Source organism: Rhipicephalus microplus, unplaced genomic scaffold (genome assembly GCF_043290135.1).
Source record: "Rhipicephalus microplus isolate Deutch F79 unplaced genomic scaffold, USDA_Rmic scaffold_214, whole genome shotgun sequence".
NCBI classification, from domain to species: domain Eukaryota; kingdom Metazoa; phylum Arthropoda; class Arachnida; order Ixodida; family Ixodidae; genus Rhipicephalus; species Rhipicephalus microplus.
The window spans coordinates 40,383-54,799 of record NW_027464785.1 but is presented as its reverse complement, the minus strand read 5'-3'; the positions used below and the strand labels follow the sequence as shown (position 1 = coordinate 54,799).

The 14,417-nt window shown below is 50.1% G+C and overlaps 1 protein-coding gene across 1 annotated transcript; it reads right to left on the bottom strand.

The window, feature by feature from the left end:
* Positions 1-2,664: 2,664 nt before the first annotated feature.
* Positions 2,665-9,840, bottom strand: LOC142792333 (uncharacterized). Its single transcript, XM_075885624.1, has 2 exons — positions 4,705-9,840; positions 2,665-3,061 (listed from the first exon to the last, which is right to left on the bottom strand). The coding sequence occupies exons 1-2, from the start codon at positions 6,522-6,524 to the stop codon at positions 2,755-2,757; spliced, it is 2,127 nt and encodes a 708-aa protein (XP_075741739.1). The 5' UTR covers positions 6,525-9,840; the 3' UTR covers positions 2,665-2,754.
* Between the last annotated feature and the right edge of the window lie 4,577 nt (positions 9,841-14,417).

Sequence of the window (14,417 nt, the reverse complement as noted above, 5' to 3'; positions counted from 1 at the left end):
GGCGGGGGGGGAGCCGAATGGCGGCCGCCGATCGGAAGGCGGCATTCACCCCCTCACAGAATGACTCCACCCTCCAAGGCGGCGGAGGGGAGAGCGCGCATCGAGGAACCCTATGTTGTAGGAAGCGGTAGCGCCATCTTGACGTGATAGGTGTAAACAATGTACGTTGGCCCTGTGTGTGCTTCCTGTCGACAGGCGGCGTACCAGGGATTCCTTGTTGCAGGCAAAAACGTCTTGCGAAGGAGGACACGCACGGAAATGCCTCGTTTGTTTAGTGATACAAAAACGGCCATGACAAGCACCAAATCCTTATCGTCGCGAAATGGGCGTTAAAAGGACTATGAAGTGAAACACTGTACCAGTTTATATTGATTCCGAGAACTCTAACGCCGTTAATGGTAGCATTTCAAGTTTATGGATAGATTAGTTTCATTTTCAAGTTTCTGCCGAGATCACCGAAGTGTTGTCACAGACTTCAAAAAGTGTTTTTCTTAAATTAATAAAATTGTCTCAACGCAACTTAACGAAATTTCCTATAACATATCTGCCCCATCAGAGGCTGCCAAATGGACGAAATATTGGTAAATATCTACTTAGGAACAAGTGTATGTCGTCACAATATTACTTAATTACTTTTTGTGCCAAGATATTTAGTGAATAACGAATAGGCCTAAATTCATAAAGTGTTCTCGTATGCCATTAATGCTGTCATGAAGGGCTCATTGTTAAAGGTAAAAATCAAGGTCGAAGTACAATGTTTAAATTTCCCGCCAAGATCTGAACGCGTGGCGTTATGCATTTAAACGCGTATTTCTCTATTTTTTAGACATTGGCTCGCCCCGTCCGAAGACATTGCGCTTCACTTTTACTAGCTATAGGAGCTACGTAGCCCTTGGTAAACTCCATCAAAATTTGTGATTATCTCATCCCAATGTAGAAGTCATCAAAATTCTTGGGATGCTTAAAGGGGCTAATGGCACTAATGTGCATGCAATAACTGAGTTCACAGCTAATACGAAAAGCAAGATGCAGCTCATCACTCGGGTCTCCAATGCTAGAAGTGCCCTCCGGGGGGACAATTCACTAAAGTCGTTCCAAGCTTTCTTAATGAGCCACAATACATACTTACGTGTATGCCATGTACTGCTGAGAAATACTAAACTTAATCTCCTACTCCGCAAGAGCATCAAAAGAGTGCCAGGCGTCCCTTCGGGTAGTAGAACGGAATGCCTCTTGCAGCTAGGTATACAGAACACAACTGCTAGCTTCCTGGTTAGCTTAATTGCCAGAGTGACCACCCTGGACAGGCGTTGGTCCCGGTTTCAAACCCCGGACCAGGACGAATTTTTCAGCAACTAAGAGGCTTTTCTTTCTGAGAAATTCGTATGCATTTCCTTGTGGCTTCGTGCTACAAACAGATGGTTGTCTTTTTTCCTTGTCTTTAGGTCATAAGGATATTTCTCTTCACACCTTGGTGTGAGGAGAAATATCTTTATCCTGAGGTCAGCCGGAGGTCATCTGGCAATATCCTGAGGTCAGCCGGAAACCAAATGGTGCACCATTTGGTTTTTGGCTGACCTCAGATCCCATCTGGCCCCCATGGCCAACCTAAGCAAGATCACCCATGCCCGAGCACGCGTACTTACGGTGCTGGACAGCCTGGGGATCTTCAGACTCCAAGGTATCCAGTGGTGTTCTCCTAATTTTCAACGAGATGACGAAGTATTGCCAGCTGGGTAGAAGGGTCTTTACCCTTCCTGGTGTGAAACTTTCTAGAGCACGGGCATCTACTCTCCACATGCTTTAAACAGTTCCGACAGTCATTTCATTGAAGGCGTTGATTCTGCAGGCACACACTGTGGAAACTCATCTGCGCTAGACCACATGTTCTGGCAGCGAACCTAATTACAGAATTCTGAACGCATGGCCAAACAGGATTGTATATCTACGCTCAGGATCTCAGACATTTAATATCGACTCAGGACCATACAGAGGGCCCGCGGCGCGGTGATGAGGCTCGGTCAAACCATGCATCAATAAGTGGGAGCGGCCCGCTGCTCTACCGCCTTGAGCGGTGAGGAGGAGGAATAAATGAGGAAGGACAGGGAGGTTAGCTTTGAGCGGTGATGTTCAAGACACATTGATAAAGATGTGTCTGCCTGTCTGTCTGTCTGTCCGTCCGTCTGTCCGTCTGTCCGTCTGTCTGTCTGTCTGTCCGTCCGTCCGTCCGTCCGTCCGTCCGTCCGTCCGTCTGTCTGTTATAGCGCAGGTATTACGCAATTGTTAATGCTACAAATAATAAGGCTTTGTTGACTGTTGCTTTTAGATGGGTTGTGCCTGGCTAAAGACATTGCAGGAGGACCTCAAGCGCTTGAATGGGCTAATTCGTTGCCCGCCTGGCGTTCCACGAATGAGCTCTGCGATTGATGTCTTTCGTCCCATCTTTATACAACTATTTCCCTCGGCTACGCCCAAATCTGCGTGAGAATCGCGGAAAACCGTAACGGATATGCTCTGTAAGAAGATTTTTAAGAAGGGAAATTTTCGGAAATTCATATATAGGAACTGCGGAGACAACAACTAAACTCGTTCGCACATTCAAGTGCGAAGATGTTGATGGGCTTCTTATTCAGAAGAGGTTAATCATACCAGTGGTTGCGCTCCTTTGTCTCATTGCAATCTTTATTTCTGACTTTCTCCCGGAGCTCTTCCATTCCATTGGCCCAATGTGATTTTGGTCCTTGATGTTCAGCTTCAGGAACACGTGCTGGTGAAGGTGAAGCTCTTGACATCGTCGAAGCTCAGGTATTGCCTCACGAGGCGCCAACAGTCGTCGCCCAGGTCAGGCAGTTGCGTTCCGCAGCCTTCCGCTGGAGGCGCACACGTCACGCGCTTCTTCACGACGCCGGTGAGTTTCATGAAGTCGTGCAGCCCTTCGACGCTCCCCAGGCGGCGTCGGAGTGTCGTGGCGACTTCGGCAGCTGCGACGGCCGTCTTCTGGGCGAGCTCTCTGACCAGCGCGGGACTTCGTGCGACTCTCTCCAATGCGCTGGCAGTGTACCTGTTTGCCAAGACATGGGTGGCAAAAGTAGCAGTCATTCCGAAAGAACGGGTGATGTGAGTGTGATTTAACACCAAGCAGCCACTAAAAGCTAATGAGCAAGCTTTTTTTTTCTGAAGCCACAAAGACGCGTGGATGTTTGTCTGCATTCATGCATTGTATTGATTCGAAACAATCGTGCTAAAGACTCCGTGCATAGGAAAACCCTGTTGTGGTGGACTTCCGTAAAGACACGCATCGAGTCAAATTACCCCATGGAGGAAGGACCACTTAATAAGAAAGCTGCAAGTGCTCAGTTGATGAGATCACGAAAGTACGCTAAGCACAGCCTCGTCCACTTTTGCGTAAAGCGCACAAGCAACAGCCTTTGCTCTGCAGGAGGTCCCCTTGCGGCCGTTGTCATGTGTGGAGGAGTCTGCAAAGCAAGGCGCCAACTAACAACGTTATTCACAACGTGCGCAGATCTGCTTGTCTGTAAAGCCACGCACATGCCTCAATACCCAATATTTGACCACGAAACTTGCCTCCGCGTCACTCCGCAGGGTAAAGATAGCAAGTAGATAGCAAGTCCCGTCTTAAACAGATGTGGACGGTGATGTACATTCGCTCTAATAACTTTAGGGTGCGCAGTATTTTCAGCATTTTAGCATCAGTTCCTGCGAATGATATGCAACTCAAAAACGCTGCATGCAGTCGCTAGTTGCTAGACAGATGTAAGTAGAAAAAAAATTCCACTAAATGAATCTTTATTGCAGTTGATGTGGTCTGGAACTGCATACTTTGACGTTAGGCTAAGCTTTGTTACCAGAAAATTGTGCATTTAGGCTGACCTCTGAATTTCTGCTGCATCATAGAAGTTTGAGGTACGAATCTTAGCCACAGTACCAAATTTATAATTTTCATGCAACTTTTCACGTCGTGCGGTATGGCTTCCCCACTCCTTACTACAGCTAATCTGCAGGTTTGTCTGATTTCTTGGTTGAATGTTTGTAATGTCGAGCATTAGTACGTGGTATTGTCCTTTGTCAATGAAGAAGCAGTACAATTGACGTCCCACTGTATAACTTCCTATGATTATATATACGCTCGCTTTCAGTAAGTTTCTGTCGCACGAACAAACAAGCCCTCGAAAAATTTCCTTTCTTCATTAAAAGGAGCACGCCACGAGGCTTCATCTCTGTTGAACCTCCACGCTGACGCCAATCGCGGGCGCCACTTGTTCGTAGCACTTTTCACATTTCTCAGGTGGCCTGACAAAAACATATACTGTCGAGTTAACTCGTCCATTCACGGTTATTCTTTTCGAGACGAGTTGTTGGGACAAATGAGTTACTACCGTAAAGGAGTAAACCTTATGCTTTAACTCATCATCTTCTTGAAACTGCAGGGGAGTAACAGTTTGTCCCCTTAAAGCTTGTTCCAAAATAAAGTACGAATATTTCATTCTTTATAGGAAGTGGTGTTAATAGCAGTACACTTAACCTCCAGAGCGACTAATCACTCTGTCTTCTTTAGTAATTCACACCTCAGTGTATAACATTCTTTTTTACCAAATATACATTTTCAAGGCGTGACCCTTGTACCGGAAAAGCACTGTATCCGATTTACAAACGAAAATAAAAAAGACAACATGAAAGACGAACCTATCGAGAGGTGGCGTCTGGTTGAAGGCAGCTGCACGTTCCACGAGGCCGCAGTTCCTTCGCGTCATTTCTCGAATTGTGAACAAGCCCCACTTGACATCGACGCTCACTTTCGCAGCGTGCAGGTTGACTTCGAGAAGAGCGTAGTTGTCGTCAACGGTTTCCGACAGGAGCGAAACTAATTCAGTGGCGTCTCCAAGTGCCGGGTTCTCAAGATACGACACTCGGCTTATGTACCGACTGTGGCCTATGGTGTGAGCGAGCCAGTCAGTGTAGCAAAAATCGCCGTTGATGAAAATATCGAAGTCCGAGATGCTGGTGTTGGCGGACATCGACTCGAAAAAAAGTTCCCAGCACGGTGAGGTAGCGGTGGTTTCCGGTTCCAGTGGACTTGTCACCATCAGTCTCAGTTTCCGAAGTGCAGTAGTCTCCCGGATGTATTTAGCCAGGGCAGAGAACAAAAGCTCGCCAGCCTCGAATACGTCCAGAGAGATGAAGGTGACGTTATCGAAAGTAGTTAGTTCTCGTAAACCATCAATTTGTACGCTCTCGTCTCTGCCGAGGTAGATGCCCGCGAAGACACCGAAACGTAAGAGATTTACTCCTAATCCATGAACGTAAAGTCCGAAGGAAACGTGTGCAGACGGCTTTGTGAGTGCCAATGCTTCCAGTACAGGAGGAAACGTTTGGTAGTCTCGGGTGAGCCTATGTATGACCTCGAGCTTCTTGAGATGTTTGTTTCTCGGCAGCTGGGCGAAGAAGGCAATCCAGTTATTCGGATGCCACAAGCAGTACGGAAGCGCAAGCTTTTCTAATGTCCGGTTAAGGGCCAATGCATCCGCGAAGCGTGTCAGTGTTACCTCCGATATATTGGCATACGCGTTGCCTGCCCAGCCAACATAAAGTTCCCTCAAGGTGCAACATTCTGTCAGTATACTGGTGATGAAATGCACGGTCCTTTCGCCGCCACAAACATCTAAAACCCGGAGCGTAGAGAGGGTGTCATTTCGGACGAGGACCTTGTCAAGAAGGAGCGTCTCGCAATCCACGTTGTGGCCGGCAACCGTCAGACTCTGAAGGAAACCATTGCTCTTCACATATTTCCCGAGTGGTCCTGGTGGCTTGGCGGTGTTCCAATACGTCGCCAGGTCAACCCACTTAAGCGTCGAGTTGGCGGCCAGAGCGTCGATAAGTGTTTTGGGTGGCTGGCTGAACCCGAAAGACGAATGGATCACCAGGGAAGTAAGGCATTTCGTACTTCTCAAAAGCGTCGATATGTCATTTGTGGCATCTGCGCATGCGCACATGCCGGATAAACTCAGCACTTCCAGACTGCGAAGCCTAGGAAGGTGTTTTGTGACATGGCCCTGCGCACTGCAGTCTTCTTCGAAAAGGTGCAGTGTCAGCTTCTTTATCCTGGAGTTTTCCGGAAGTTCCTGCAAAACGGTCTGGCCGTGTGGCTTCCCCGGGCTGTCCCATATCTCGAGTGCGGTGATGCATACGTGGGTTTTGAGTAGCCAGCGTAGAAAGGGAATCGCCCGGTGCGGTTCTGGAATGGCAAAAGGCACCAACTCTTCGTGGATGCTCGCCAAGGACAGCAAGCCTCCTCTTTGTTCCCGGAGCTCCAGGTTGATGTCAAAGAGCAGCTTGTTGCAGTATGGCAGACAGTTGTTTATCCGGCACACCTGATCATTGCTCGAGGTGCAAACCGGTCGGTAACGATCGACGTCTGCGGAATTCACGGCGGCGCTTGCGTCGCCGCTTTTTTCGAGGGCTGAGAGCGATGCGTCTTGCTCTCTCTCTGGGTGAATCCTGTCCATAACGCTCCGCCTTGGTATCGTTCAACCCCGCTTATCTGATTGAACCTGCGCAATAAAAAATACACAATATTCGATTATTTCCAAGGTTGCAGTGTACTGCGGTCAGAGATAATTACGGGTGAAGGAGCCCGATTCACTAATAAGCTAATGTTGTATGCCTTCACACTGCGGATGCATTGGCATGGTCAGTAGGTGGGAGGGGTTCTAAACTGTACCCTGTCGAACTTTTGTATTAATTTTGAGTGTGCATGTATACACGAATACATAAAAACACAATCGCGGTCGTGCATAATTAGCGGTTGAACCGTTCCCACTCTACAAAAAAAGATTTTTGGTTTCCCCTGTGTGGATGAGCCCACAATGCTTTCAAAATCCTGCATCAAATTGTAGAGACATGAGCAAAGCTTGACACACTCTTCGATGCATTTCCGGTTGAGCAATAATTAGCCATTCACCGAATAGTCAGGAAAAAAAGAAATTTCGTAACATATATATCTGGTACGGCGTTCGTGTGCCCTAGTGACTTGTGCAAGGTCAAATTATATTTGTCGCAAAACTTGGAACCAAAGGTGGTCGAAATACTATTGTCTCAGACATCAACGCCCGCCTTACAATTGAAGCGCTACAAGGTAAGGGAAGAATTAAGACAACCGAGAACTTAACAGAATTTTAGGGGCGAAACTCCTTAAGGCGTGGGTCTGTCCATCCCTTGTATGTATATAGTAGTACGTAGCCACCGGTGTAGTAGTATGTAACGGGTACGTGCCACCGAGGATGCGAGATGGGAGATGGCGGTACTTGGAGTGTTCACTAGATGGACGCATGGACGGATGGACAGACAGACTAGCGTACAAACCGACGGATGGATAGACGCGTGGACGTGCGGAGGGATGGACGCACGAACAGACAGACAGGCAGATGGATGGATGCACTCACGGACGGGCGCGCGGACAGACGGACGGACACATGGATGGACGCACGGATGGTTGCGCGGACGGCTGGAAGCAAGAACGAAGGGATGGACGGAAGCATGGACGGGCTGACGGACGTTTCACCCCACTCATCACCATTCACTCTTTGGATATGCTGTGTTTTGTTTTAGTTAATATTCCTAATGTTATATTCGCCAAAGTAAACTAGAAACTTTCTTTACGGTTTCTCTGACACTTTCCTATATAGTTGATTCCCTCATTTTTCATTTTGACTGAGCGCCTTAAATAGGAGGAGAAGGGGCGTATGCAGTCAGTCTGCTATGTGTGCTATAGCGTTTAGTTCAGCGTGTTGTAGGGTCCACGAGGCATCGCCAACTTTTGCGGGATGGTTTTTCACGTTCTTTCTGCTTATTTATTTGCTTGTCTCCCGGCTGCGGCGGCTGCATTCCCGATGGAGGCGGAAATGTTGTACGCCCGTGTGCTCAGATTTGGGTGCACGTTAAAGAACCCCAGGTGGTCTAAATTTCGGGAGCCCTCCACTACGGCGTCTCTCATAATCATATAGTGGTTTTGGGACGTTAAACCCCACATATCAATCAATTTATTTGCTTGTGTGTGTGTGTGTGTGTGTGTGTGTGTGTGTGTGTGTGTGTGTGTGTGTGTGTGTGTGTGTGCGTGCGTGCGTGCGTGCGTGCGTGCGTGCGTGTGTGTGTGTGTGTGTGTGTGTGTGTGTGTGTTTGTGTGTGTGTGTGTGTGTGTGTGTGTGTGTGTGTGTGTGTGTGTGTGTGTGTGTGTGTGTGTGTGTGTGTGTGTGTGTGTGTGTGTGTGTGTGTGTGTGTGTGTGTGTGTGTGTGTGTGTGTGTGTGTGTGTGTGTGTGTGTGTGTGTGTGTGTGTTTAGTGGCGTGACTTCTCAGAGCTCAACTGGTTCAAGCAAAGTGTCGATAACTGCTTGTTTCATGACTAAAGACTGCTTTCGCTGGGGAAACTCCGGCGTGCCCGTGACAGTCGTGATGGCGTATGCGGCACGTTAAGCGAACGAACGCTGCACTTCAAGATTTACGATGTGATATTTCCAAGCCCGCTGTATCCCTGCAGTGCCATGGTTCTCCTCGACAGGGGCAAAGTGCTTTGTGCATATTATAAGCAGACCTTGCTTCCACATTTTTTTTTCTTCTCGATCTTCGTTTTTTTTCTCGCATGAGCGTAAAAAAATGCGTGACGTCCCGACCGCTTTCGGTTAAGATGTCAATTCTTATTTATTTTTTTCCGGTGCGGTAAGTTGTCCACGAAATATATACGTAGATGGCAATGAACCACGAACTGCTTGATACATGGGCTTCTAAGAAAGTTGCGCTACCAGTGTACATGTACCTTTGCTTAGGTTTGGGTTTTGTCCACACTTCTGAAATGAATCTCGTAGGCCATGTTGAGGAAACCCGTGTTGGAAACTTGCTTCGTCGGGGGCCGAAATGCTCGCAGATGATCACGAGAAAACAGTGGGTGCCTTCAATGCCCTCAGTCAGTTAATGTTAGTTGATTGCCATAAAACTTAAGTGAACCTTGCGCTAATATAACTCACGCTCCGATATGATATATACGCAATATAACAGCTAACTTTAATCCGAGGTGTAGATTTTGTTCGAACTTTGTTGCTTGAAACACGCTTTCATTATTTAAAAGACTGCTGGACAGCTGCGTGCGACTTATACCTGTCGAGACACAGAATTTACGTCTGCTCCCATTGCTGCAGCTATGCGAGCAGAACGAGAACTCGCTCTCTGGATTTCGTGCCAACTGGTTGTACCCCTGCGATTTCCGACGACAGCACAGCTCTGACCAACTGGCTCGCCTTACGCCATCTCCTGCCGCCATCTAGAGCTCTCGCTGAGTGGTGCCCTGTCCTCGGGCTCCTGCGACCGTGTCTATCTTTCCTATCTTCTTGCTTCTGGATGTCGCCGTCCCTGCGCCATGCTCTCTCCTTCCCCCTCTCTATCTCTATACCTTTAATCCTATCCTTTAGTCCCTCCTTACCCCCATCCCTCGTGAGATACTGTTGAGGTGTGGCACTGTGATGCAGACAGTTACGGGGCTCCCTTTTCTTTTCTTTTCTCTTTAAGAATCACACAAGAAAGCAAAATGAGCTGACGTTCTCTTGCTGCGTATTTGATCGGTTCAGATGATTACGACTGCAGACGCACGACTGAGAAATCGAGAAGCGAGCGACTGAGCCGACGCAGCTGCTTTGTGACCGAAACACCGATTTACAACCAATCTCCTTGCGACTTCGTCGCTCGACCAGTGCTAGTCGCAGGAGACAAATCACCCGCAATATTTCACGCTTTTTTGTTTCTGCGTATTGCATTCCCACTCAAACACACAACTCGGCGAGAACTTCCATTTATGTTAAAGCGACATCCTTACGTTCATCACTATAAGGGCGAAAACTGGCCCTCGGCGTGAAGACGAGTGATAGAAAAAAAACTCCCAAGCATTTCTCCGAGGGTGAACATGGTTAAGTGCGAATGCACGGGGTGATGCTATGAGGGGTATTTATTCATTCGCACTATTATATTTATTAATCACACTATGGTGCCTTTATGATGTAATGGTTCCTGGGAATCGCAATTTGATCACACGGGGGAGTTTACGTTAACTCACTGGCGAATGCCAACGGATTTTAACTTTACTCCCCCTCATAGCATCACCCCGTGCATTCGCACTTAACTATGTTCACCCTCGGGGAAATGCTTGGGAGTTTTATTACTGATGATGTTAATTAAAGTGTAATTAATGAATTTAAGTGTTAGCAGCAGGCGCTCCCAGTGGACCTCGGACGCGGACATGGTCAGGAACGCGTGCGGCTTGCCCAACGGGCGGATCATTGCGAACAGTTCACTCCTGCGATCCTGCCAGTACTGGACCGTATTTGGAACGCCCCGCATGAATGCGAGGTCGCGGTCCAGCACCTCCTCCAGGAACTTCTTACCGCCACTCTCGAGTGCTCACATGTGATGAAACCAGTGGTCTCGTTGGTGCGAAACATCATGTTGCTTTCCGCAACGTTGTACCGCATCACCTTCGCGGCCACGTACAAGACGTGCTCCGGCGTTGCTCCACGCCGGTCGGTGCGCCGTATCTCGCTGCTGGCCATGGCGAATGGCCTGGAACGCGGACCGATGATCTTGTGAGGTACGCCCATGTATATCGTGGGGAAGGCGAGCTCTTCCGCATACGCATCCATGAAGAGCGCCAGTGGGACGCGGTTCTCACCCGGAGCGAGGTGCAGGCTATGCGACTGATCGATCAGCTTGTCAGCGGCAGCGGCATCGTCCAGTTCACCGCTTCGCTCCTCATCATCTCTCATCAAGAGAGCGCGCGGTCGTTGCTCACCCTCCTCATTAAAGATCGTCTTTGACATGGCATTGAGGGCAATGGCTAGTTGCACGGGGTCGTCCAAATCTATGTTCTCGGGGACAGTCTCGATGTCATCCGCGTCGTCTCCCCCTGGGCACGTTCACCTTCACAAACGGCTGCATCATCGTCATCGAAGACACCCAGCCGACTCCAGTCGATGCGCACGCTGCTAGCGACATACAACGGCGCATGCTCCAGGTGCTTCAACCACGCCAAGATGTTATCGCGCTTCACCAGTTCGCGCCTGTACATAGCCGGACTCACCAGCCTCCGCTTCACGTGCACGTCTATCGCAACGTCCTCGGGAACGAGCCGCGGAAGAGACTCCACCACGCTCGGAACGTCGATGGGCACGTTCACGATCTGTCCCTTAATGCCGTACTGACCGTTGCCCCGCGTGAGCCGCCTGATGCTCATGAAGGGGAGTCGAGGCGAGATGAGGCGCTCTTCCACCGGGTTCAGATCGGGGAGGTCCGCGGGACGAGGCGGGTACGCGTAGCCGTGGCTCATGCTCAACGTCGGAACCCGCCCGGACAGCAGGGACTCTCGGCAAGACGCACACAGCCGGAACGCACCGAAGGGAGCCAGCCGCGGGTCTTGCGCATCCATGTCGTCGCATCGGTGTTCGCCCGACCGTCTTCCGAACTCGTTCCAAAGAACCCGCAACGCGTTCAACCTGTTGGTCTCGTTCCTCACGCCGGAAATGCAGCTCAGGTTGTTATCGAACCACAGCCGGTCACACACGGCGCAGCTGTGACCGAAGCTGCGATCCACAAAGTCGCGTTTGAAACGCGCGTCCGGACGAGCAAAGTCCAGGGCTCGCACCCTCTCCCGCGCGGCACGATCACTGGCTCGAACGGCTTCGGGAACGTCCACTCGCCGTTGACGATTGCGAGCGGCGTCTAGACGCCGGCCTTCATCGCCCTTCTCCGCCTGACGCTTGCGTTGTCGTTCCGCTTCTTGGGCCACGTTCGCGGCTCGATGCTGACGCCTCATCTCGGCCTCGCGAGCGCGAAGTTCGGCATCCTCTGCACGCTTCGCCCGCTTGTCCTCGGCCTCGCGAGCGCGCAGTTCGGCATCCGCTGCATGCTTCGCCCGCTTGCACTCGGCCTCGCCAGCACGCAGTTCGGCATCCGCTGCACGCTTCGCCCGCTTACGTTCGGTCTCACGAGCCCTTCGCAGCGCCGCCTTGTCTTCCAACGTCGGCGAAACCACCGCGGTACCGTCACCTCCAACGACGGGTGCAGTGCTGGCATTCGGTTGTACTGCATTCGTTGTTGATGGTAGCGTTGCCTCCGGGACATCCATCGCACGACCCGCTCTCGACGGGAGACTGAGAGAGAAGGCGGGCGCGCGAGAGAGAGGGGTGCGCGCGCAGCTGCAGCGAGCGAGGAGAGCGGAGGAGCGAGCGAAGGGGGAGGGGGACGCGCGCAGTGGCGTTAAAGATATAGGGCGCATTACTGACACCGATATCAGCGTCGCGTCCGTGGCTTATTCGGTTAAGCGTCGCGCTGCGGCCCGCCAAGTCCTCTTTCTTTTAAAGATAGAGAGAAGACTGCGGACGCCGCCGACGGCGGTGGATGGTTTGGGGTCGCTTATAAAGTGTATTCACACTTAAAAACATAATTAGAAGATGATGTTTCATTGTGACGTCACATTTAGCCCTAAATGGTACTCCGCCATGACGTCATGTACCCTGGCATCTCCATATGATATAACATGACGTTTTCGCTTGATGTGCTGATTCAGCAAGTACCGAAAAACTGTGTAAGCCTAAAAAGGCTGCTGATCCCGGACGCCATGGAAAGATAGCTGCTGTGTGCAGAAAGCTTTAGAGAATAAAGGAAAGGCCAATACAATCGACTGAGGAGAAAACAAAAATTGCTTTCGACTTTGACTCGTCCATTGCCAATTCCAAGGCAAATGCAAATGAAAACGTTTCATTTTGTATAGAAAAGGTTGCCACAATCTCGGGTAGTCATGGAAAAAAAGGTGGGGCGGGGAGTTGAGTATTGCACTGTGACATGTTTCTGCGTGGCAGGCGTTTCCTATGCTGCTTTACTTTCGCGCTTTGTGCATCGCACGTGGTCTTTTAGTGAGGTTGTTCATTCCTTGAAGTTTGCTATGCGTTCCGGGGCTTCACGTTCGCGGACGTCTCTAAATTTGACCCACTCCATGATTCGAGCGAGTGCTTTGTGTACTTTCTTGGCAGCGGACGGCTGTACCTGGATGGAAATGATGTAGTGGTCACTACCAGCGAGTTGACAGGTGTTCTTCCACCTGGACTGCGCAATATTCTTGCAGTATGCGAGATCGGGTGACGTGTCCCTACACCAGCTGTTTCCTATGTGTGTCGGGGACTGCTGCAGGTCATTTAGTAGAGTGAGACGGAGGTCCTGGCATAGTTGCCATAGCTTCTTGCCTCGTTTGTTTGCCTGCGGGTAGCCCCAGTCAGGGTGCCTGGCGTTGAAATTTCCCAGTATAAGCAGTTGTGTGCTTCGAGATGGCGATGTGGTTTTCTGGAAGAGCAAGTTGATGTCGTCGGCGCGTGCCTTGGGTGCGCATTATACGTTGAGGATAAAGACTGACCGATGCGAGCGTTTTCGTGGAAGAATTTCCACAACCATGTGTGGAATGTCCAAGTCGTGTTGTTTCGCCGTGAGGCTCTTGTGGACGAGCGTACCTGTACTTGGGGCTTCTTGGTTGTGCTGGTCGGTGAATTGTTGGAAAGCGATGTAACCCGGGAGTGAGATAGCAGTGGTTGTTTCCTGCAGTGCGATGACGTCTGGAAGCGTTTGGCGATTCGGCCGTTGTGTTTCTTGTACGAGTAGCTGCAGGTGGGCTTTCTTTTTACGGAAGCCCCTGCAGTTCCACTGCCATATAGTCAAGTGGGTGCTGGCCATGATGTATCAGCTGGAGCATTCCTTGAGGGAGTCGTGGGTTCGCTGGGCCGGGTGGAAGAGTGAGAAGACACTCTATTGCGTATGATAGCTGGTGCTCTGGCCATGCTTTGTTCAATTACTGCAAAACTGATGTCTGTGGCAGTTCTGAGGGCTTCTAATCCGGCTACTGTATTGTTTACCGTGGCTTCCATGTTTGAGAATCGTGTCTCTATTTTCGTTAGGCGTGAGTCTACGGTTGCGAAGGCTTCTGTTATGGCGGTGCGAACGGCATCGGCGACCGTGGCATGGACTGTCGTGCGGAGAGCTTCGGCCACGGATGCGCTGACCGTTTGAATAATTAGAGAGTTTTAGTACTGCGGAATGGTGCTACGTACGCATCACGCAAGCGCCTTGCGTTACGTGGCGTCTTTTGCCACTAATCGGCTTTTAGTACGCCGTAGTACCCGCGTACGTAACGAGCGTGAAGCGTGTTGCGTCATCTGGTAGATTAAAATAGAAATACGTGTTGTTGACAGCCAATGTGAGCCAATCGAAGTGTTATGGCCAGATTATGGCCATATTTTAAGCCACAGAGCCGGTCGGTGCTTGCCTTCGATGCCGCCATTTTGCAAAACGAAGTCTCGCGCTGTCGCGAACTTGTTCG

Bases quoted from the DNA above. Each gene is read 5' to 3' on its own strand.
- LOC142792333 (XM_075885624.1), bottom strand. From the start codon at position 6,524: ATGGACAGGATTCACCCAGAGAGAGAGCAAGACGCATCGCTCTCAGCC. The intron at 3,062-4,704 runs GTTCGTCTTTCA...CTTGGCAAACAG, and splicing joins CAGACGCCACCTCTCGATAG to GTACACTGCCAGCGCATTGG.